The sequence below is a fragment of the Ambystoma mexicanum genome, chromosome 10 (genome assembly GCF_040938575.1).
Source record: "Ambystoma mexicanum isolate Mex_15411 chromosome 10, UKY_AmexF1_1, whole genome shotgun sequence".
Classification (NCBI taxonomy): domain Eukaryota; kingdom Metazoa; phylum Chordata; class Amphibia; order Caudata; family Ambystomatidae; genus Ambystoma; species Ambystoma mexicanum.
The window spans coordinates 1,292,725,298-1,292,751,442 of record NC_090932.1 but is presented as its reverse complement, the minus strand read 5'-3'; the positions used below and the strand labels follow the sequence as shown (position 1 = coordinate 1,292,751,442).

At 49.0% G+C, this 26,145-nt stretch overlaps 1 protein-coding gene across 1 annotated transcript in view; it reads left to right on the top strand.

Annotated features, from left to right (window-relative positions):
- LOC138492254 (acyl-CoA dehydrogenase family member 11-like) overlaps nucleotides 1-26,145 on the top strand; it is a 1,439,352-nt gene that overhangs the window by 876,341 nt on the left and 536,866 nt on the right. Inside the window, exon 8 of the mRNA XM_069619296.1 lies at nucleotides 9,841-9,935. Within this exon, the coding sequence (XP_069475397.1) occupies nucleotides 9,841-9,935 (95 nt within the window). The remainder of the gene's footprint in view (nucleotides 1-9,840; nucleotides 9,936-26,145) is intronic.

The window sequence follows — 26,145 nt, the reverse complement described above, 5'->3', positions numbered from 1 at the left end:
TTCTCTACAGACCTCTGCAGGACCACTTCTACTCAAAGTTCAGCTTTCAGTTTTTTACTCTGCCCTTCTCTCAGGGTTAATTTTGATCACTTTGCTTTAACAGTTCATTCACTTTATAGCTACAAGCAATGCACCTTTCACTGAGACTTTCGAGTGGGCTACTTGCTTTCGCCGGACCACGCCGTTACTCTGTATTGCTCATTTCACAGCTGTACTTACTTCAAAGTTCATTCACAGGTTTGCCTTTCTTTGCGTGTCATCCACACGCGTGCAGCCTCCACTAGCGATACAATGTTGCAAATGTCAATCTTTCTTTTAACACGCACCGGTCTCTCAGGTTGCTCGCCAACTCACCGGCTGTGTGCGTTTCTTCCTTGTCATTAGTTTCCAATGCACAAGTCAAGGTTCGTACCACAGGCTTGGACTTGCCTCCCCAAGTCTGCCGTTCACCCTGGAGAGCCTATGGTGTCCTTGAAAAACAATGCAGCCTTCTGCTTTGGGATTTGGCCTGCTCCACTTATCTTTCATGTCCGTTTGGATAGAACAACCTCCACTAGGGTACACCTGGGGTTCTCGGCACACTGCCCTCGTCCCTTTGTCTGGCGCTCTTCTCTAGTAGGTTCACCGTCACCAGAAGCTCTGCTCTTACTCATGTTTCACCTTGCTCAGAGTGTGTCTCTAGGATCCGCCTTTTATCTGTGTTAGGCGAGCTAATTGGTATCGGATGTATGCACTTAAAGTCAAGTGCCTGACTTTGCCTGACCCGATTAACGGGACATGTCCAGTGCAATGTAACTGTCGCCCTCTTCCTCGGCCCATTGTTTGTGGAGAACGAGGGGGTTGGGACATCAGAGAATCCAACAAAAATAGAATGGGTTAGGTGTACAAAAAAGGGGCAATACCGCGTCTCACCATCGGCTCCCTCACTCCCACTCCCTGAGGACCCATCACCAAGGTGATCCTCCCGCACTGGACCACCCCCAGGGTCTGGATCCAAAGGCGATTGCGCTGCCCTGGACCCCTGAAAGAGAGATCCCCGGGGGCTAGTAGGCGGGACACCCTTTGGTTTCTCACAGTTAACGCATGGGAAATGTGTTATCATAGGCACCACACTGGCCTAAGATGGCCGGCGCAACCTCGCCTTGTGTTCGTTTATATGGTTGCTAAGCAACACCTGACAAGTGCGCTTATAGGCCGCTCTAGCTAATCGTAGGGCATTAGCCGTGCCCCCTTCGTCGAAGGCCCCATAAATCCAAGGCCCACACCTGTCCAGACCTGTCCGGGTCGTGGAAGCCGTGGCCCAAATCCCTGCCTGACTTTGCAGTCGACCTGCTATATATTCAGAGCTGCAAGTACACTAACGCTACCCATTGAGCTTGTTAGTACAATCGCATCACTGTCTCAATCACACATGACGCTCATCGGCATCTCCTGACTCGTATTTCTACACAGTAACACTCTGTTTTCGTTATTCGTGGTTACTAAAGTTTGGCTCTTCATTACTGCATTGAAGTTTTGATTTACCCATGTACTCCCACTAACCTCTCTGAGCCTAGGCCACTTCTCGGTATACCCCCGAAACCAGTGCCCTGCATATTCCACCACACTTGATGTAATCTGCAATCTGCCTTTTCATTGCTGTGGCATCCACCGCGCCAACCGTTGCATTGCATGTTCTCTCTATACAATGTCTGCTTTATGAGCTTTCCATGTATGCCATCTTCTCGTCATGCCAAACGGGTATCCTTCGGACCCCGTTTCCGGCTGCTTTGTTTTACCCCCAACAATTATTTATGGAGGCTTCACCTCCCATGCCCTTCACTCCCTGTTTTTGATTGTAGCACGTAAGTTGTTAGCCCACCTCCTTCAGGCTTACACTTGTTTCCACTCATTTGAATATCCACATGCAACTCAGTTCATCTTGTACAATTGAACATCAAGTGCCTATTCATATTTAACGGTATGCCTTACCCCGCCTTGACCGCTTAGGTATAGCCGTGGCTTAAATACCATCTCCAGGTACTAGATTGCACGTTGCTGCGATATGTATAGTGCCTCCGAACACTGAATGATACTCATTTATACTCAGTTAGCAATATGACTGTCAATGTCTTAACTTGTTACTGCTGTTCCACCTGTGTATGTGCATTTCGGCGGTCTCATCTGTTACGGTAGCTTGACATGTACGTTTCCAATTTTGTTGATTCACTGCTTCACTATTGCATGCCCTTATATATGTGCCCTTCTGCTATTGTAGGCCCTTAGATATGTGCAACACTGTGGTCTCCTATGTACATACGGCACAGTAGACACCTACTGACAAACCTATATGGTTTACACCCCTTCCTTCTCTTGTGGTGTTAAGACTGCATGTACAACATTGCATTGCACGATTGCTTGAATGTTGACACTGAGCAACTGGCACATAAATCAGGGCCCAATTGCATACTACCAGAGTGATCCATTTGGAATTTTGTGCTTAGGTCGCTTTATATGTCTTGTACCAACATTGAGTAGCTCATAGGAAATCTAGGGCTACCTAGGCCTATTGTCACTAGCATAATCAACTGTTATCCAGCCCTAACTGCATCCTTACTAGACATGTAATTACTGTTACCGCTGCCTAGTACATACCTTGCACTAGAAATAACACATAGAACTCTAGCTCAAGTGCAATATGTACGCAACGTCCGTCCTACATCTGTATTTACTGTGCACCCTACTGGCGCCAGAAAAAGCTTCCACATTACAGGGCATACCATTACAATCTCTCCATACTACACCATGACCTCTTTCTTCCACCCATTACAGGAACCCCACCTACTCCTCATCCACACCTGCTGAACGTTAACTCTCAGCAGTGCTTTGTCAGTGGCTACCAAATCCCAAACCTAAGATGATCCCTCCATCATCCTTAACCAACTACCGCCTTTAAATTATGATTGCTCCCAGGGCTTAGCTAAAACTAACGTACCCTGCCACACTACAATAAGAAACTCAAGTCTCCGTGCTAGATTGTCTAGACTGCATGAACCTCCTGCCAGAACCACAACCAACATTTGCCCGAGGATAGAATGCCTACCTAACAAACACACTGTTAAGAAATATAATAACACTCCTATTGCCTTACCTACAACCAAGACTTATGAGTCTTCCCTCAATAATCAACCTAGCCACTACGTCCCAGGGAGCGTTAATAAATGCCAGATCTCTAGTGGCCACTACCCTCTTCCTTGCAGTCCCTGGCAATTATACCATATTCAGAGCCGACCGGATCAACTCGTGGGGGGAGGCATAGCTTTCATAACCAAATCCAACCTTGACATGAGACTTGTACCTTCGGTATACAGTTGTTTCGCCGCAGGATTTTTCATCGCGGGACTTTTCATCGCTGTTTTTTCATTGAAAAAAAACTCATCGTTTTTTTTTGGGGGCGGGGGTTAAAAATTAAATAGTTGTGGGTGTAAGGGAATAATAAAAAAAATAGGATGAGTTTTTTTTTCGATGAAAAAACGGCGATGAAAAGTCCCGCGATGAAAAATCCAGCGGCGAAATAACGTAGAACCGTACCTTCACCTAATATCAAATCTTGTGAATCTCTCACTGCAAAAACACCCATCTCCTACTCCCAAACGCTCACTATCCATCTTATTTATAGACCTCCAAGCCCCATTGGTGCTTTTGAAGAGGACATTTCCACAATTCTGTCTGGCAACCTGAAAACCACATCTCAAATACTTCTGCTGGGGGATTTCAATCTGGGCTTTAATGACCCTAATGACCAGCAAGACACAGCAATCTGTAATGTGCTCACTGAACTTGGCTTCACCCAAAGAGTGACTTTCTCTACACACAATAAAGGCAGAACACTAGATTGGGTGGCAGAACTCAACTTTAAGGCCTCAATTCCATAACACCTCAGTTGTGGACTGACCACTACCTCCTTTCATTTACCCTCTCAGTCAAAATTCTCCCCACCAAAAAGAACTTAGTAGCTCTCCCAATTCTTTCTAGGAACAAAAAGAATATCACGCTAGATGAGCTCATACCACTCGTAACACCTATCTGTTACGCTCACCTGGTTCCCACAGGGGCGTCGATGGGACCCGGACAGCTGCGGTCTCCTCCAACGTGAAGCGTAGTGCAGAGATGACGGACTGGACTGGCCTGCCTAATCTCGTCTGCTTGGCTCGAAGTATTCTCCTGCAAGTGGAGAGAGGGATTTAGCCACCCGTGGACTCTAGTAATGGCACCCCACTGTTCTCCCCACTAATCACCTCCGATATTCCCTCTCAGTAATCTCACCTTATGTTTTTAAATGATGAGCTCTCCATCCTGCGTGGAATGCAGGGGCGCGTAGATACCAGTTAATTCACTGGTTCGAAGGCGTTGGAAGAGTTCTGGTTGAATATTGATTCTGAGATTCCTGACAGGAACCCGTAAGTATAAAGTCCAAATAGTTCAATATGTCCGATGTTCACTCTTGTCCCATTCCCTTCGTGTATTGCAGCTGGTCCAAAAGATTCTCTTGTGGCAGCTAATGGCGTTCAGGTAAGAGTCTGCATTACCTAACACTGTCCGGTAAAAGATGCGTGTATTTAACTTGTTGTTTTCTCTCTCCTTATAGGTGCGGCGTAAGAAGTTGCGGGATGATAAAGAATATTTCCTCCTGTGGTAAATCAGGTAAGTCTATGGTGGTAAAAAGAGATTGTATTTGTTGGCTTTCTCTCGGCTCACCTTATATTTCTCTTATCTCCTAGGTGCTGGAGTTCGGCGAAGAAAATGATGGAGGCAGCGCCGAAATTAAAAAATGCTGTGAGGACGGTTGAGTATGGCGCGGCGCTGCAGCTGGCGATGCGACGCGTGCAAAATAATGTCCTTTCCAAGTTCGAAAACGTGATGGATCCGGAATCAGGTAAGGAAGTAAAATAATGTCCGTGTTCTAACCTTTCCTTCTTCTTTCTTCGTGTTCTAGGAGCTCTGGATTCGAGGCGGGCGTGGCTGAAGACTGGATGCTGACTGCAGACACGGCGAGCGTTACGTGTCATGATCTCTGCTTCCAAAAGGTCAGGGTTTTCCCAACTCCCTTGGAAGCAGATCCATAACCCAGGTTCCGAGTGCCAACCAGTCCCAATTGGGACCTTTTGGACCCAGTCCTGGCGCCAGTGGCACCAGGCTCATAAATATGCCCAGTCCCAGCGCTGGAAGCGCCGGGCTCATAATGCTTGGGTGGATTTACCTTCAGCAGACCATGCTGCTTACTTGCCTGCCAGTTGAGCCTCTGATCCTCTTCTGTTTGGAACTACTTTTCCTGTTGGGTGGGGCTGGAGCCACTCCCTAGATTCAGAACACTGGAACTCTTCTGGAAGGCAGGAACTCTTTTCTTACCAGGAACTCTTTTCTTACTTAGGCGTGGCTGTGGAAGGAGACACCTAAGCACTACAGGAGGCTATTTAAACCACACCCGGTGGATGAATCTTGCTTTGCGTTATTCTGCAACCTCTGCAGCAGAACGCTCATCGTGTCTTCTGCATCCGGTCCTGGGCCTAAGGAAAAAGGCTTACCATCCTGAATCCAGTCTTCAACAACACCTATAAAGACAAGAAAGAACAGGTTAGCATTCCGGCATCTGAAAGGCAAAGGCTTACCATCCTGAATCCAGTCTTCAGCAACACCTATAAAGACAAGAAAGAACAGGTTAGCATTCCGGCATCTGAAAGGCAAAGGCTTACCTACTCTTCGTGCGCTCCGGAGGTCTTCACACTGCATTCCGGCATCTGAAAGACAAAAGTTTACCAACTCTTCGCACGCTCCGGAGGCCTTCGGCGCTGCATCCCGCATCTGAAAGACAAAACAAGGTGCGTTTAAAGACATTGGGGAACTTTAATACTCACGTGCCATTACTCCTTTCCACATCTAATCCAGTGGGTATTCCGGCACCCTGCAGCCGCTCCGAACTCGTACCTGCAAAATAAAAAGACAGAGCGCATAGTGAAGCAGGCAACAAGCGCTTACTTACGTGCTTCCAGGCGCTTCTATTCATCACACGGGCTCCATCTTCAACTCACTTCAGCCCGTCATCCGCCATCGCCGGAACCCTGCAAAACAAGAGACATCATTACTAAAGACTTTAAAGACATTTGAATGACTCGAAACTTACAGTTCGTGCAGTAAACGACGGACAGCAGTCCTCTGAAGTCAAGAGGTCTGCGCTACCTATCCAGTGAAGAAACTGGTTACAGCACCCTGCCCCGAGGCAGATGGAGAGCTCGGCATTCACTTACCTAAGGTGAGAGCGTTAACCTTTGGGGGTCTACAGGAGAGGAGAAGAGGAAAGAGATAGGGACACCCCAATAACCCCAGTTCATTAACCCCATATTTTCTATCTGCAGACATCTTACTCTACACGTCAGGCATACAGTGCACAGAGGTCCAGCCCAAAGAGCCAACCGGGTGCTACACATCACCTTTGAAGATACGGTAGTCGCCGAGTCAAGACCGGCGCCTCTGCGAGAATCAGGTGAGCGTTACATTACGCTGCTGGATTCAGAATAACGCGAAGCATGTGCTGCTGTTCGGGCGTGGTTTAAATAGCCTTCAAAGTAGTCTCAGGTAAGAAGTCCCTCAGAACCACACCCGAGTAAAAAATAGTCCCTGATGCAAAGTAGTCCCATTCAGGCCTCACGTTGGCTTGACTTCATTGCAGCATGGTCTGCACGAGGTAAGTAATGTACATGAGCCTGGCGCCAGTGGTGCCAGGACTGTACCCAGACAGCCCCTAGCCGGGGCTGCTGGGCTTTTAGTAAGCACCTGGATGCCTGCTCCCAGGGCTGATGAGCTTGATCCGGATGACCGGGGGTAGGCATCATGACACTATCCTCAACTCTCTGCCAGATTCCAGTGACCCTACCACTTTAGTAGAAGAATATAATATCATAACCACAGCACTAGATACCATTGCCCCCCTAAAAATGAGGAAAAGCAAACCTAGAGCCCATCTGAACTCCTGGTTCACACTGTACCTCAAATCCTTGAGAGCACAAAAAAGAAAATGTGAATTCGCTTGGAGACATCTACCCAACCATGAAAATAAAACCAACCTCACCAACATCTCAGCCCTCTATAGTAAAGAAATAATACTTACCAAACAGGAAACTTACAACAATAGGATTTGTCAAGCTAGCTCTAGCACAAAGGAACTCTTTGTCATCTTAAGAGTTGGAAGCTCCTATACCTGTAACAGACAATTGCGTGAAGGATAAAATATGGTGCACCAACATTCAGGATACTTTAATTAACAAAATCACCCTCCTCCAGAACAATATTGCAAACAAAAAAGCTAATCTACCCAACTCAGACCCACTTGCCAGTACTTCCATGCACTCGCATAAACCAGTACAACGATTCAGCTTTACAAGAGTCTCAACCCTTGAGGTTGAAAAAATAATTTTAAACCTTCAAACTGTCAGACAAATGCCCAACACAAATTATCAAAGGTGCCGCGAGAGACCTTACACACTTCATAACCAAGCTAATTAATGCCTCCTTCTCATCTGACTCCATCCCCAATAACCTAAAGGAATCTTGGGTCTTTCCCCTCCTTAAAAAGCAGACACTTGATCCATCAATCCCCACCAACTATAGGCCAATCACGACAGTGCCTTTTCTACTTAAAATCTTAGACAGAATGGCCTATCTCCAGATACAGGATTACTTAGAATCCAATCGGCTCCTGGGAATCCGTCATTCTGGTTTCAGGCCCCAACACGGCACTGAAACCGCTCTGATTGACAAACTGAAGGATAGGGGGAATACTGCCTTACTATTTCTCTTAGATCTCTCGGCTGCCTTCGATCTGGTGGACCACAAGGTCTTATGCAATCACCTTGGCTCAGCAGCTCACTTTTCACAGGATGCCATAGCATGGATCCAATCCTTTCTGAGCAACATGACAATGAGGGTCTTCTCGCCCTCAGCGGCAGCAGACCCCATTTCAATTACATATGGTGTGCCACAGGGTTCCTGTGTCTCACCAACCATGTATAATATATTTACTAAGCCCCTTTTCGAGGATCTGGACCATCTTGGTGTCACCTACACAAATTATGCAGATGATACCCAGATTCTCCTACCGCTTACCTGGGATTATGACAAGGGATTTGGCCTTGGTGAATAAAATCTATCATCATCCAGGTATGGATGGCTGCCCAGAGTCTATGCCTGAAGGATGACAAAACTGAGCTCCTTATTCTGGGGACTGCATTCAACCTTAACAGACTAGGCCTCAAATACACCTCCTTTTAATATTGATGGCAACTTCATCAAAGTTGGTAAAGACTCCACCCTATCCTCTGCTAAACGGGTCAATGTTATGTCATCAGCCTCCGCATATACATGTAAACTGATCAGAGCTGGCAAGCCTTTTCTATCCAAGGACAGTTGCACTACACTAGCCCGAGCGCTAATTTTGTCCAAGCTGGACTATTGCAACTCCCTTTACCTAGGCACCAGTAAGCACATTATTAACAAAATCCAAATTCTGCCAAATGATGCCCTAAGAGCGGCACAGGGCATTGCTAGGAAAGAAAATATTTCAGAGGCTAGGAGACAGAACAATTGGTTGTCCGCTAGTGACAAAATCCTGCTTAAAACTTCTTCATTCACCTATAAATGCCTAAATAATGCTGCTCCCCCTCCACCCCCCGATACCTTGTGGAAAGGATCAACAGAAAAACATCTAGGTCTTCCAGTACAAACTGTCTAGTTGTACCCAGGTTCAAACTGACAAAGGCTGGAGTGAGCAGCTTCCCGGTCAAAGCAGCCGAAATATGGAACTCCTTCCCTTCTTCTCTGAGGGCAGATCACACTTTTTTGAACTTCAGACGCAATACTATCAAATGGCTCAGAGATAAAGACCATTAAGACATTACATTACTAGATGGCTGAGTTCGAGACCACCTACATGCCAGGGACTAACCTTCCTTCTTATTTATTCACTACATCACCGGCTAATTCTAACTGTATATAGGTTTTACAAAGCTTTTATATGTTACATTTTTACTGTGTAACCTCACTTCGCTTATTCAACGTGTATGTACGTTTACCGAATTGTATTCTCAGATGTAAATTGTTGTATATTACTTATGTAACCTATGTAACTTTAAGTTGAAAGCATCCTTGTTTCTCTTACTGCGCCCTGATGCCCCTGGGTCTGGTGCGCATTGCAAATAAATAAACAATGTTCTTGAACTTTGTTTCTGATACTCACACGACTGGAACTGCCTTGAACACTCTAGCTTCAAGATTCTAGAGTACAGTAACGTATAAAAATGCAATGTTAAATGAATAATAAATAGAAATGCAAAATGTACGTCCTAAAATTCATCACAGTTGCCTAAATAACTATCCTGTGTACTTGCTATAGGATGCTTAGGGACTAATTTTTAGATTTGTGGTATGCAGTAAAAAGATGTGGGCAAAGATTCCATGCTATCCTTATTGTAACAAATATGCAGTAATATGCGTGGGAATCCCTTGTCCGTATTTTCTATCCAATTCTGAAGACCTCCGAATGAGGCCACATTTATTTATGCCATGTTAACAAAATAAAAAATGTTTAAAAGATGCAATGACCAAAAGGCTGAGCGTTTGTCTGATCCATTTTTCAGTGACGACTGTCACTGACCATTTTCTCACTTGCCTATCAAACCTTTGAATGCACTCAGTTTGGAAGTGACAGCTCTTTGTGGGAGTTTGCTATTACTCTTTTCAGACAACCAAAAGAAAGCGTTACTGGGATCTTGATATTTAATAGGAATTTTTTTCCTCTGTTCTCTTTAGATCTCGGACAAGGGGCGTGGAGTAGCTTCAATCGCTAACATGCTTACTATAACCCGCATCCACAATACCATTTCTGCTGTTGCAAATATGAGGAGGTGACTATCAGCATGGTCATTTGCTTTTCAATGTTTTACTAACCTCCTCTGAGTTAAGATGACAATGTTTTACCCATTCATTCATTATTGTACTTACAAAAAGGTTTAATTATGTTGTATTGTTTATTCTTTGAGTTCTACATGGTATGCATCAGAGAATTAAACTGCCATCAGAACAGGCATCATCACATCTGACAATGAGCTATTTTTTTAGACATTAATGTTCTCCATTTGTTGATTTACTCTATCATACCTAAGGTGTCGCTGGGCATGGCTTGCGGTCCTGCATACAGGGCACGTTTTGGCATCACCCGGGCACCCGCCTATGTGCCCCCTGGGAATGTCTTGCAGCTAGGTTGATTGTTAAATTTCCTCAGGTCCCTCTGAGCCACCTAATGGGCAGAGATTGTCAGTGTTCCAGGAAATGGAATCTGCTATTTGGGAGGCCACACAATCCAGAACGCTTCCTGAAACCCAAAAAGTGAGTCCTCAAGAGACAGATGGTTAACTGGGACTGATGGTAGTAGTGAACCATAGTGGGTGGAGTAAAAGACCTATGCATAAGTACTGCCTTGATCTGCTGTGTGTTTCACATCCCAAATTGGTGGGGATCACTCAGTCAGTGGGCCTCCAGGTACACAGTGATGCGGTTTAACAAAGCACCGTCAAAAACGTCTGAATATTGCAGAAGTAAGGAAAAAGATAGTTGGCTGGATTGGTTATGCGAACGGTGGGTTTCTTCAAAATGGATATAATACCAAATTGAAACAGGCTGGCAATAAACTAGAGTAAAGGGAAAGGAAAGTGAAAGTAAAAGGATAACAGTTGGAATAGGCCAGTGGTGCCACCTTCTTGACTGTGGTGTTTAAAAGTGAGCAGAAGCAAGGGAGGGATTGGCAGCCCAAAGGAATGGCGCCAGCTCAGCTATAGTGGTTTGTGGGAAGTCTGATAGTGAGGCTAGGACATCTCTGACCCACCCATTTTTGCCCATTAGGAATGCCCTGTAGCTACTGTTTCGGGGCAGCACCTGTCCCAGCTATCCCAGAGCAACCTGATGTGCCCGTGAGGAATGATCCCTGACCATGTAAATTGGCTACTATACCCACAGCAGTTCTTCCAGACTTGTCCAGACAGCCCAATGCCACTGGAGGCTGCTGACCCTACCAAGCCACCTGAAGAGGCCACTGGGCCTTTCTCAGGGCCAGAGCCACTTGTCATTTTGCTCCAATTGTGGGTCCACAGGCCATTAATTATGGCCTACAGCGATGGTGATTGCACATGTGTTCCAGGCCCGCCAATTCATCTGAAGGGACCTCTGGGATTAGCTGATGGCAACTAGCCGCTTTGCTCCAATAGTGGTTTCATGGGCCACTGCAACACATGATGAGATCACATGCTATGCATAGGCCGACATCTAGTGGAAGCTGCTGAGTATTACAGTTGTTGTTTTTTAAATTCAAAAAGGGACGTCGACAGGGCGTGCTAGTAATACTATCCCTAATGTGACGTCCTCTGTACTACCCATGGTCCTTCACGCGTCGAGGACCCTCAGATTGCTATTTTCCGCCATCATTGTCGGATGCTGAACGCAGAGTTCCTTTCTGGCTGACACCATTTATTATCCAAATTAAAGCTAGTTGCTCTTTTTGTCCTGCCTTAGCTGTTCCTTACAACAACTTCGGCAACGATTTCAAGGACTTTCTTCGTCGGCTGCAGAACTTACCTTGCTGAACTTCCACAACATCTTGGAAGGCCACACCAGGCCTCGGCCCTCACAGTAGGGAGAGTGGGAGGTGGTTCATATCTTGGTCATAATAAGAGAATGCATATTTCCCCTTCTTCCCACCTTACTCGCCAAGATGCCTTTCCAATTTGAAATGGAAAATGCACCTTTTAAATGTCCTACATGCAATACAAAATTTCCCTGGAAGGAATGTCACCAGATGTGCAATCTGTCTTCCGAGGGGCCACTGCAAAGTCTGCAAGCTCTTTAAACCCAGAACTTTGAAGGACCGAAAGACCAAGCGCTGGGCCCACCACGCCATGCAGGCCAAATCCGCCATGGACGTGGAAGGTGCTTCCAGTGACAGAAGCATCGCCATCTTCAGTGACGACGACGGCAAAAGGGATCTTTTGGATTCCCACGTGCAAGCCGCCGACACCACCAGACAGGCCAACGGCTCTGTTACAGGGACAACACCTGGCGGCACCAGCACAGACAAGCTCTCATACGCTAAGCACACAACCCAAGGCCATAAATCGACATCCACACCGACTACAAGGCCGCACACGGCGTGAAGGGGAAGGCCCACCAGTTCCCTGTCCTCTGGGCAATCGCGTTATCGCGACATAGGGAGGTGGGCCACTGTTATGACGAAGACAAGGAAGACATTTGTCATACCGTCTCCAGACCATACAGATCCACCAGTGGTGGACTCACTGGTAGATAACCAGATCCAGCTCAATGACATGCTCCTAAAGGTAGCCGAACACTTCCAGATAGAGACACAAGACCAACAAGTAGACAAAGATTTTATCGAAAATATATTGGGAGACAGCAACCACTTTAATCCCCTTATTACAATTGTGCAAAGGCAAATTCAGCCATCTTTGGTAAAATCTAACTTAACGCGGGCAGTAAACCCCTGCATAGAATGTTTTTTCCATCCAGTCCCCTCACACCCACTCTACATCAGAGGGCAATTAAAACCGGACTCATTAGATGTTACCACCAATAGGAACAGGGCGGGAACACCTATCGCATCATCAGAGGCACCCGCCAATATGGAAAGCAAACAAATATAAACTTTTGGTAGGAAAGTTGCTACCTCTGCAGCATATCAGGCGGGAATTGCAAACAATACGACCTTGCTGGCAAGCTACGACTGCCACAAATGGGACAAAATAGCCACATTAATGGCTTCAGCCCGAGAGCCATTAAAATCCCAATTCCCCCTCGCAGTGTCAGAGGGGAAAGCTGTTTCCAACTGCATTTTAAAGAACAACTTGGATGCAGCTGATCATACAGGGAGAATTATTGCAGAAGGCACTCTTATCAAGCGGCACACGTGGCTGCGTCAGCTGGGCTTTAAGCTGGATACACAAGCGACTCTTCGAAACATGCCGATCGGGCCTAATGTTCTATTCGGCAAGGCAGTAGAGGATGCACTGAAAAGCGCAAAAGAAGAGTACAACACTCGAACGTCACTGGGCCAGCTCACCAACAAACACTCAGGTCAAAGGGACGGATATAATCTTCGTCGCTTCAGGGGACAAAATTCCTAAAGGGGATCTGGATACACCAGAGCCAGGGTTCATCCTGAGGTTCTACACAAGGGTAATCCTCAAGGCTTCCAGAGGGGCCAGCAAAGATCTTGCAGCAGGGGCAGATCCTCCTCTTTCAGAGGTTAAACCACAACCCCAAAGCAAGGACCACCCGCTTCAGGTCTCCTCACATGTCACTTCAGTAGGAGGACACTTCACACACGCATGGGAGGGAATCACCTCAGACAGGTGGGTGCTTTCTACTGTGGGGGCAGTTTTTGCATAGAGCTGCTACAACGACCCCCCTACCTTCCCCGCGACCACCACAAAGGAGGAACAGCGTATACTTGGGGAAGAGGTGGAAGCACTGCTGTTAAAGGATGCCGTCGAAATCATCCTGGCAAACCAGGTAGGGTATCTATTCAACGTACATCCTTGGGCCCAAAAAAGATCTAACCATGCACCCTGTATTAGATCTTCGTCCGGCAAACACCTATGTCAAGCCACAAAAATTCTGCATGACAACACTACAAGAAGTAATCCCACTGCTAAAGCAAGGGGACTACATGGCAACCTTGGAAATGAAAGATGCCTATTTCCATATTTAAATGTTCCCAGCGCACAGAAAATTCTTGCGTTTCAAGATAGCAAACCAGCTCTACCAATTCAAGGTGCTAGCCTTCGGTATAGCATCCGCTCCAAGGTACTGGCGGTGGTGGCAGCGCACCTGCGCACAGAGGCAATCCCAGTATACCCCTACCTAGACGACTGGCTGATCACGGGTGAAACACCCCGAATTTGCAAGCAAAATACCCAAAAAACAATCAACCTTCTTTTCCAATTGGGCTTCTCGATAAATGAGAAAAATTCAAGCCTTGTACCAAACAAGACTAACAGAAGCACTTCCTAGGAGCTATCATAAAAACAGAGGAAGATCTAGTCTTTCCATCAAAGGAAATAATCCCAAATAATACTGCTGCAAATTCCTCAGTATCACGCTGGTCACCAGATAAGCGTACACAAGGCTATGCATTTTGCTCGGTATGATGGTATCTTGCATTTACCTAATGAGAATATGTTGAAGGGAAAACCCTTCCATGACCCAGCGGTGCAAATGGAAGTTACAACAGACACATCACTCTCCAGGTAGGGGCCCCATCACCTTCATCTGACAGCACATGGTCTTTTGACTCGTATCACAGCACAGAACCAAATGAACTTGCTGGAACTTCTAGCACTATTCAAAGCGCTCAAAGCCCTCGAAACGCACCTGACAAATCAGTCGGTACAAATTCTCACAGACAGCACCACTGCAATGTTTTATATTAACAAGCAGGGGGCACACTTTCTCCAAATTTGTCCAGGCTAGCACAGAAAATATGGAAATGAGCACTCAAACAGAGGATGTTCAAGACTTCCCAACATGTTCCAGGGGAACTCAACACCCTAGGGGGCTCGTTAAGCAGAGATTCTCTACCAGAAGATCACGAGTGGTGACTTGACAGAAATGTCGTAGATAACATTCTCCAGCATGGGGTCTGGCATGGATTCACATGCTCATGAATATTCCCCGTCGTCAGGCCGGGAATCCTCGGTACAGAAAAAATCAGTATCAGTTTCCTTTCTGATCTGTCTTTCTCAGTAGTAGCCAATCGCTGGTCTCTGGGTCATACTGCCCCCAGCCAATGACTGCCTTCTCCCTAAGCCCCACCCCTGGCAGCCATCCTCAGATTTTTACCGCACGTTCAAGTGTTGGGAGTCCTCGTGCTTAGCTCTCGAGCTTTTGCTGCGTTTTCGCGCTTTTTTCAGGAGCTTTTCTCATTTTTTCGGTTAAAAGAGCCTCAAGCTCCACCGTTTCTACTTCCGATCAACGGGGATCAGTTTCGGAGTTTTCTACGCCCCTCAAGGGTGAAGATTTCATCGAGTTACGCTTTTGGAGGATTCCAGAAGTTCCGAGGCCTACCCCGGACATGGCCCAGGAGAAAGGGAGCTCGACGCCCGGGAAGCTATTCAGGACCTGCCCTGGATGCCAGCTTCAGAACGTTTTCAAGGTGGACGAGCATTCGTTATGCCTCTGTCTCCATGAGGACAAGACGCACAAGGAGAAGGACTGCGCTTTTGTGGAAACATGTCGGAGCGGACCATGAAGGATCGCCACCTCCGTCTCGCCAACTGGCTGGAGGGTAAGAGCCCGCCAGGCGAGAAGAAGAAGTCCGAGCGGTCTTCTAAGTCCTGTGAGGGTGCTCCGGCGACAGGGGCCCAACAAAAGGCTAAGCACAGCGAGTCCATGGGCACCGGGAGCGCCGAACGGTCGGGCTCCTTGGCTGCCAGGCAGGGCGCACCCTCCCCGGCGCCATCGACCACGAGCCAACGCTCTGGCTCGGGTAAGAGGAAGTCCGAGAACCCGGCAAAGCTTCTGGAGAGGCCCCGGTCGATCTCGGAGACTCCGGCAGAAGGGGAGCGAGGCTCGGACCCTCCCCCGAAGTTGAAGGCCCCAGGCGCACAGAAGGTGACGTTGGCTGTGATTCACCCTGCTAGGACCTCGATTGAGGATGTCGCCGCGGCCCTGGCTCAGCATGTGGAGGCTACACCGGTGGAGGCGCCCTCAGGTACCAGAGTCTCCCCGCCACCGCGGAGGGAGTCGTCTTTCAGGCCCATCGAGAAGACCCCCACGAAGTCCTCGTTGGAAAAGGGGGGGAGGGGGTGGTGGCCGTCGTGGATACGGACACGACCTCTGAAGAGGAGCTCATCCAAATCGTGGAGGAGACCCAGCCCATTGGGAGGGATCCCGACGAGGGCGACGGTGACGCAGACGAGGCTCCTCGAGAGCCCTCGCTCCCGTCGTTTCCGGCGCCGCAGGACACCTTGGCGGCCATTTTGTCAGCCATCCACTCCTTATGCTCGGAGATAAGGACTAGGTTGCCCCTTCCTCCGACGGAGGAGCCTGAGCCAGACCCGACGGAGGATCCGGAGCCAGGACCTTCGGGGAGCCCACCGCTTAAGAGGAGGAGGACGCATCCTAGGCCTCCTCTCCCGCCTCTGCGGCCTTCTCTGCCTTCCTCCCGGTCCACTACCCACGGGGATGATACAGGCATGGACACGACTACGACGGGTACGGATGACGACGGAGGCGACGACGGGACGTGTCCCCCGTCGCCCCCTGCACGGGCGTCCCCGCCCGACGAGATTGTATCCTTCCATGCAATGATCTCCAGGGCATCCGAGCTCTTCCAGCTCTGCCCCGAGGAAAAGAAGGAGGGGTTCCTTTACCAGCGGCGCGAGGCGAAAAGGAAGACGGTCCTCGCCGTACCGCTTCTTGATGACATCTGGGATGAGGGGCTCCCCCTCCTCAAGAACCCTGCCACGGCTCCTGCGAAGAGGGACCGGTACGAGAAGAAGTACCGGGTCCCCGACGCTGCCCCCGTGTGCCTTAGGGTGCAACCTACCCCGGACTCGGTCGTTTCAGCGGCGGCCAAGAAGAAAGCGGGGGGGCATCGGCCTCGACCTTAACCTTCCCTCCGGACAGCGAGGGTAGGAAACTGGATGCGATGGGATGACGGGTCATCTCATCTGCAGCGACGACCATCAAGGCGGCCAACGCCCTGGCCATCGTAGCCCGCTACGACAGGGAGTTGTGGTTCAAGATCGCCCCTCTGTTGGACTTCCTTCCGGATGCCAAGAGAGCTGAGGCCCTGGAAATCCTGCAGGAAGGTGAGATTGCCTCGGACCACGCCATTACGGTGGCTACGGACATCGCTGACACCGGTTTCCGTCAGTTGGGCAACGGCGTTTGCCTGAGACGACGAGGATGGCTCAGGGCGACGGATTTCCGCCAGGACGTTCAGACCAAGGTTTTGGACATGCCCTTCGATGGGAACAACCTTTTTGGCAAGGCGGTTGATGAATCCCTTCAGGCGATCAAGACGGACACAGAGACGGCCCGTGCACTGGGTGTGCTCCAACAGCGACGGCCGTCCTTTCGGAGCTCCGGAGACAGGGTGCCTCCAAGGGAGCCGGCAGCAGCTCCTCTACTTACCGTCAAGCGGCAAGGTCTTCGTCGCAGGAGGCCTACAGGGGACGCGGCAAGTCAGGTGGATCCCGCCGTCGTCGCCAAGGTGGTCAAGGAGGCAAAGCGGCCTCCAAGCAAGATTGAACCGTCTGTCGGGTCGGGCCCCTGCCGAAGCACCCCGGTGGGAGGCCGGCTGACGAAGTTCGTCGGCGTGTGGGAGTCCATCTCCACCGACCGTTGGGTGCTGGACGCCCTGGCCCTGGGGCACGCCCTCGAGTTCCAGAAGAAGTGCCCCCGCATTCCTCCCCTGGCCAGGAAGGAAAATCACGTCCCTCAACTGCTGTTGGAAGTAAGGGCGATGCTCAGAAAAGGTGCCATTGTGCTCGTCCCGAAGAGGCTTCGGGGCTCCGGAGTTTACTCAAGATACTTCCTCGTGAGGAAGAAGACAGGAGGATGGCGTCCCATCCTGGACCTGCGACGACTAAACAAATACATCAAGGCACAGAAGTTCCGGATGGTCACCCACCAGCATGTGCTGGGACAGCTGGAGGAGGGCGATTTCCTGTTGTCGTTGGACTTGGAGGATGCTTACTTCCACATCCCTATTCTAAAGAGGCACCTAAAGTTCCTCAGGTTCGTGGTCAAAGGGCGGCACTACCAGTTCAAGGCCCTCCCGTTCGGATTAAAATCGGCGCCCAGGGTGTTCACCAAGTGCCTAGCACCGGTGGCGGCGCGGCTGCGCCTGCAGGGGATCCACTTCTACCCCTACCTGGACGACTGGCTCATACGGGCAAGGACAAGGGAGCTCACCGTGGAACACACTGCGAAGTCCGTCCAGCTGCTCACGGACCTGGGGTTCTCCATCAACTTTCCAAAATCCCACCTGGTCCCGTTGCAAGTCGCCCTGTTCTGGGAGCACAGCTCGACACAGTGGCGCGGCGGGCCTCACCGTCGGAGGAAAGGATAAGGACCATCCTAGGAAAGGTGCAACGTCTGCTGGCCACGGACGTGGCCAGAGTGAGGTCTATCAAGTCCCTCCTCGGAATGATGTCCCCCTGCATTTATCTGGTGCCCCATTGCAGACTTCGGATGCAGCCCTTGCAAGAATTCCTCGACGCCCACTGGATCCAGCTTCGAGGACAGGATCTCGCTCGACGAAACGTTCCGTCAGGCGATACGATGGTGGGGTGTCCACGCTAATCTGACAGCGGGAACAGGCTTCCTAGCCCCGGCCCACCAGGTGACGGTGACGACGGATGCCTCCCTGGAAGGTTGGGGAGCGCACACCGGGGGCCTCCACGCGAGAGGCCTTTGGTGCTCGGAGGAGAAGACTCTCCACATCAACATCTTGGAGCTCCGCGCAGTGTTCTGGGCCCTCAGGTCCTTCCTTCCGTCCCTCAAGGGCAAGGTGGTGAGGATCTTCACCGACAACACCACCACAATGTTTTACATTCGGAAGCAGGGCGGAACCAGATCCCCTGCCCTGTCCAAGGAAGCCCATGATCTGTGGCATTGGGCCATCGCACAAGGGATGTTTCTGGTACCCTTTCATCTGGCAGGGATAAAAAACACCATCGCCGACTCACTCAGCAGGGAGCTGCGCTCGTGCCACGAGTGGGAACTGCGCCAGGATCAAGTGGACCGACTCTTCCGACGATGGGGTGAACCCCAGATCGATCTCTTCGCGACGGCGGCGAACTCCAAGTGCCGGAGGTTCGCCAGCAGGTTTCCCCAACCGAGGAGCATGGGCGATGCTTTCTCGTTCCCCTGGGACGGCCTGTTCCTTTATGCATTCCCGCCGTTGCTACTTCGGCTCATCAACCAGCTCAAGAGGTCCCGGTGCAGGATGATCCTCGTCGCACCGGCGTGGCCAAGGCAGATCTGGTTCCCGGACCTTCTGGACTTGTCAGCCTCCATACCAGTCAAGCTACCGACGGACGCGGATCTTCTCTCCAGAGAAGGAGGCGCCATTCTTCATCACGAACCAGAGTCGCTGAACTTGCAGGCCTGGCTCCTGCAGCACTAGAGTTTGGAGGATACGACATCCCGGCCGACTGCAGAGAGGTTCTTGCAAAGGCCAGGGCATCCTCAACTCTCAAGTGCTACGGACACAAATGGAAGAGGTTCTCTGTCTGGTGCCGGGCACAGAAGATTAACCCTCTGCGGATTACGGCCCCTCAAGTATTGCCGTACCTACTGTCTTTGGCCAAGGCTGGCCTATCTCACGCTTCCATCAAGGTACATCTGGCTGCCGTCTCACGTTACACCAGAACTACAGGACGGGCGTCCTTGTGGTCTCATCGTCTGGTGAAGGAATTTATGAAAGGACTGTTCCGATCATTCCCGCCGGTGAAGGCCCCTGCCCCGGCGTGGGAGCTCAACGTGGTACTAACTAGGCTCATGGGGCTCCATTCGAGCCTATGCATTCAGTGCCGTTGAAGTTTGTCGTGGAAGACAGCATTCCTCGTGGCCATCACCTCTGCACGACGAGTGGGAGAGATCCAGGCCCTGTCTTGCAAGCCTCCATACTTGATTTTTCACGACACGAGGGTGGTGCTGAGGACGCACCCCTCCTTCATGCCCAAGGTGCCGTCGGACTTCCACCTCAACGAGCCCTTGGTGTTGCCAGTTTTCTTCCCGTCGCCTTCGTCGCCGGCTGAGAGGACTCTGCACTCGCTAGATGTAGCTAGAGCGCTGAAGTTCTACGTGGACCGCACGAAGAGTTTCCGGAAGACATCACAGCTGTTTGTGAACTTTGGACCTGTGAATCAAGGGAAGGCTCTCTCGAAGACTTCCATTTCCAGATGGCTCTCCGGCTGCATCATGCACTGTCACCGGTTGGCAAACCGACCGCTGCCCGGCCGTCCGAGAGCCCATTCGACCAGAGCGATCGCTGCTACTACGGCATTCCTGTCTGGTGTGCTTCTGCTCGACATCTGCAGGGCTGCTACGTTGAGGTCGACGCACACCTTCACGAGTTTCTACTGCGTCGACCGGGATTCCAGGGAGGAGTCCAGAGTCGGCCAGGCAGTGCTGCGCAACCTGTTCGCCTAAGGTGAGCCTGGTGAGGAGGTAAGAGTTGCTTAATGTTGAGTTGTTGTATTGCTTGATATTGAGCCTTGTGCCACCTCCCGTGGTTGTGCATGTGTATACTGCTATGTATACTTATATTCATGAGCATGTGAATCCATGCCAGACCCCATGCTGGAGAGGGAACAAGTTACTTACCTGTAACTGTTGTTCTCCAGCATGGGTCTGGCATGGATTCACATGCGCACCCTCCCGCCTACCCCTCTGCGGCTCTTCACTTGGTCATACTGCCACTTCACGTGCTACCAAATCTGAGGATGGCTGCCAGGGGTGGGGGCTTAGGGAGAGGGTAGTCATTGGCTGGGGGCAGTATGACCCAGAGACCAGTGATTGGTTACTACTGAGAAAGACAGATCAGAAACGAAACTGATACTGATTTTTTCTATACCGAGGATTCCCGGCCTGACAGGGAATATTCATGAGCATGTGAATCCATGCCAGACCCATGCTGGAGAACAACAGTTACAGGTAAGTAACTTGTTCCTTTTCTCACAGTGGGGTTACTCCACGCTAGACTTGTTCGCTACAAGAGAAATCAAGCAATGCCCAGACTTTGCGTCCAGGTTTCCCCAACCAGACTCCAAAGGGAACGCCCTATGGATGAGATGGTCAAGGAAATTTGCCTACGCTTTTCCCCAACTCCACTAATGAGCAGAGTGGTGAAAAAGATTCACAGGGATCACATGACGCTAATCCTAGTTGCTACCATGTGGGCGAGAAAACCTTGGTATCCACCTCTGCGCAAACTGGCATTCATGGAGGCGGTAAAGAGACTCCACCCTCCCATATCAAACACACCGCCAGCCTGGGACCTCAGTGTAGTACTTGCAAAACTCATAGCAGCCCCCTTCGAGCCTATAAAAAAAGTCCAGCCTTAAACACTTCATGTAAAAAAAATGCTTTCTTGGTGGCTATCACCTCCATAAGGAGAGTCTGTGAACTTCAAGCATTGTTATCCACAAAGACAAATTGGTTTTAAGAACGTACCCTAGGTTTTCATCTAAGTTCATTTCAAAATTCCACGTAAACCAATCCATCGAGCTACCGGCCTTCTTTCAGAACCCAACAGGCTCCAGTGAGAGGAAACTCCATACACTAGATGCAAGGAGGGCGGTCCTTTACTATGTAATCAAGACCAGATGGCTCAAATAAACGACCAACTATTTGTCTATGTAGCACCAGGCAGAGAAGGAGACCGCATTTAAAAAAATGCCATCTCCAGATGGTCAGTCAGATGCATACAGCTCTGTTACTCTTTATCAAGCAAAACAATGCCTTTCACACCAAGACCTCACTCTACTAGGTGGACAGGAGCTACTCTGGCTTTTATTGCAAACGTCCCGCTGGATGCCATTTGCAAAGCAGCTACATGGAGCTCAGTGCATACTTTCACTCAGCACCACTGCATTGACACACACACTCTAAAGCAAATTCTCAGGTGGGACAAGTGGTTCTAAAACATTTATTTGCCGCTGTACCTTCTCACAATCCACCACCTTCTCCAAACACTGCTCGCTAATCTATGCATAGCATGTGATCTATGCAGATTCCACAAGCCTCAGAAGGGGTGCATTACTCACCATAATCATATTTCTGATGCCTGTTGTCTGCTTAGATTCACATGCACCCACCCCTTCCTCCCCTTGGAGTAGAAGGCACATAGATGTTTCCTGGGCTTTATCTGATTTATATCTGCTTTAGCACACCTGTTCTCGCGCTACACTTAATGCAACCTCATGTCAGAAACAAAACAATCTGAGTGACCTTGACGTGTGCAGGCTCATGGGTACACTGGACGTCATACTAGGGATAGTATTACTGGCGCGCCCTGTCGATGTCCCTTTTTGAGTTTCGAAAACAACAACTGGAATACTCTGCAGCTTCCACTAGATGTTGGCCTATGCATAGCATCTGAATCTAAGCAGATATAAGCATCAGAAATACGATTACGGTGAGTAATGTATCATATATATAATTTACCTGTATGCAGGTATCTAAACCGCTTGTCACTATTCTGGTATGACATTCCAAAGAGATGTATTTAAAAACCATATTTATTGAAATGGCAACAGTCCATCCAGAGACAATATATAATACAGAATCAATCAAAATAAAAAATACAAAAGAATTGACACCAAACCAAGGTACAGAACCTTGAAGTGCAACATAAATGCAGAGAAGAATTAAAGCAAACCGAAGACCCGAAAGGTGTTAGCCTTGTTATCGGCATACATGCATAGGTACCCGAGAATTCAGGATGGTTAAGAATAAAAAAGGTTGGAGAAGTAGATGCTAATAGAGATCAAAGGTTATTAAAATGCCAAGTACATATTCCCTTATTTTTTTCCACCTCTGTCACACAATTTGTACAGAAAGGATTGATAACAGACCAAAGTAATCAATCGTTTGGTTGTTAGGTTCATGTATTTTCAATTTTTCTTGGCATCACCAAAATGGGCGACCTAAATACAGTTTTTACATAAAGGATCGATAATATACCAAATTAATCAATCATCTGGTTATTAGTTCTTGTATGGTCACTTTTTCTTGGCATCACTAGAGATGCCCTGTGCATTAATTCATGGACACATAGAGCGATGTATAGGGTAGCCATTGCTTGACTTGCAGTAAGTGGGGTAAATCAATGTCTTTTTTTTTTTAGCTAACTATGGTCGAATGCTAAACATCCCTTCAACCAAAGCTACACGCCGTTCCTTACCGAAATCTAGCCACAACCCAGACCAGTCCAAACCATTGTTGGGTCTAGAGATCAATCTTTAATTAATCACTGAAATTGTACTAAATCAGCAACTGGGCCACTCACCAATCTCGGTCCTTGGCCCAGCCACTCTCCCCTGCACTGCCTTCCTGGCAACCCCTGCACTGCGGGACTGTCTCTATATCCCTACAGCCCCTCTTCCCAGCACTTGTCTGCACTTATCTTGCCATCAGCTGGCCCTTATTATTTATCTTGTTTGTTACTAACCATGTACTGCACTTTCCCCTCTCCCTTTCCCCCTTGCACTTTTCCCGTCCCCTTAACTTTGCACTTGCGCAATCTGAATGACACCTGGCCTAGTAGGATCGTTGTCTGTCTCCCTTTGTTCCCCCTTCCCTGCCTCGTTCCACCTTGAAACACTTGTGTATAGGCGCGTTACAAATGCCATATCATATCATATCAGTAGAGGACAATGGCTACTTTGTCAGGGGCATGACTGGAGGCCCAGTGGGCACTTTGCCCCCACTGTGTGTCTGTGTGTCACAGAGCCACTGGAAAGATCTGCATCCGTGGTCAGTGCCCTCTTTCTCTTGAAAATTGCCTTCAGCATTCCCAGGTCTTCACCAAGCTACTAGATGTGGAAATGGGCACAGCTTGCGGCCTGGCTCACCTGCAATGTTAAACCAATGGTGTCCACCGATTACTATCTATGACCATTGATAATTTTCCCCTTATTGCTGGTCTGCGGGCCATTGGCCATTATCTACAGCCATAAGCAGTTTCCACTTTGCTTATCCAATGGCATCCCCCCCAGTGTTCTACTCCCTTGGGCAAGGATCGGCATGGTCATGGGATTCACAGCCAATCCCGTTGGGGCCAGGGGCACTGCTTCATCTTCTCACCCGTTGGTTGAGGTAGAAAAAGTGGCCAGGTTGGTAACCTGTGGTAGGCGGGCACTTAATGAGAGTTAGGGCGTCTGGAGGGGCTTTGGGCGTCATAGGGTCTGTGGCGCCTCCTGCGTCCATATGAGCTTGTTCACGGGCCAGAACATGCTCTCAGTATGTGTTATGATTGGGTACCTTGCTCATGGTGAGTGAATCATTGATGGCTTCTTTGGAATCCATGACTTTGGCTATTGCTTTTTCGGGAGTCGAAAGTCAGTTGAAGCTTGCATAATATCAAAAAACAGATGTATTTCGTCACTCAGGTGGTTAGCGTCCCCGTTGAGGGCACTTCTTGGCTATGCAAGGCTGGTGAAGTGCTGTGGTTTTTTATTTTAACTCACATTTTCCGTTTTGAAATTGCAGGAGTTGTGGCCACCATTGTAAAAGGTATATTTTGAGAGGTGGTAGGGCAGCTGGGCATTAGGCAGTAGGAAGCGAACAGTGCGCAATAAAAATGTTAATGTTAGTTGGCGGGTGGAAGGTCTTGTGAAAATTAAAATGGGCATTAGCCTTCCCTCAGCACAGAGGGAACCCCATTTGGATCTTCTGCTAAAAGAAATCTTTCAGTCTTCTTTTTCACTCTTCTTGATCCGCCCTCTCAAAACTGGCCCTGACCCATCCTCTAACACGGATCGAAATAAGAATGGATTAGCAGGAGTTAAAAGTATCTCCTGGGTATCCAGCATTTACCAATGACCTGGAGCTAGCACTGGGGAATGAGGAGCTAGTACATAGCGTTCCGCAAATCTGTCTTCCGCATAAGATGCTAATGTGACATTTTGTCCAATATTTATCACCCCTTCTGCATGCAATGTTGTTTAGATTTGTCCTAATATTTATTAATAGATTGTCCCAAATGCACAAAGTTAAATTCTTTCTTTCTTAGCTATCAGTTTGAAAAGGCCTGTTCGGGCTGAAAAAGCAAGTTAACCTTGCTTTGTTATTTCAAAACTCACATGCAAACTACTGAAAGCTGTTCGACATTCATTTTTTGTAAAAATCAATTCGAATTTTGATTCACACAAATGAATGTAAAAAAAAATCACATAGGTGTGTTTACTCTGTATCATTTGGCGTGGAGAGCCAAAAGCAGCTCCTAGTAGCTTTTGCTGTCAGGGCTAACCAGGCTCTTCTAGGCTTCAAGCAGGAGCTAAATAGCTCCCCTCAATTTCGAACCCTGCTCTCACCTGCTCAGTCACTTTGTAATCCGTGGTCCAAGGTCAGCAAAGCGCTCTACCTTGTTTTCTGCTTTGACCGGCTCGGCTCAGTCGTTGAAAAGTCACCTTTCCGTGGGGTTATAATGGATGGCCTCCAGGCACGAAAGACCTTGTAGGCGCTCAACACTGCACCTTTTCTGAGAATGCCTTTCCCTTTCCTCTTTGTTCCCTGGGTCTCTTTGTCACCATTTATTTCCTCAGCTATGGAGAGCACTCCATTTAGGTTTTGTCCTGTGTGCAGGGCCAAATTCCCTTGGAAGGATAAGCACTGTAAATGTAACCAGTGTTTACCCCTTAATCACGAAGAGACAGTTTGTGCGGCTTGGCAAGCTCCTGCGCCCGAGAACTTCAAGGAGCGCTGTGTTAAGCGGTAGGCGGCCTGTGGAATGTCGCAGGCCGAGTCTGGTTCTCCTGCTGCCACAACCGCTGATTGTGACGAGGTGCTGAGTGACGAACATGCCTCCGATTAAGAGGCGACTGACCTCTCAGCGAAGCATTCTTGCTCTGCATCTGTCCCCGGCCTCGCTAGGCAAGACTCAGGTCCTGCTATGGGGAATGTACACCCCAGCAACATAGACGCACATATTCCCCACACTAAAGTCACAACCCAAGGGACGTCTTCGACGAAACAGTCGAAGCGGTCCATAGTGCCAATGGGCACTCAGAAGGTTTTAGCCCTCCCCGCAACCGCAGGTGCATCTTGCGACTGGGCCTGTTCAATTGAAGGGTGCTAACCTCAATATCCACCATTCCTTCGAGACTCATCGGAAGAAAGCATCTATGGCCGAAAAGGTCCCGGTTCCGCCGAAACTAGTCATGCAACCAGAGGTCCGTACTGTAGAACTTCCCGATGCTGAAGTGATTTCTGAGAGCATCGCCAGGATCATTTCGTCTGATTCTCACAAGCATTGGTCTAGATTCATTGAAACCCAAGGACAAACAGAAGGATTCGTCAAAACCCAAGGAT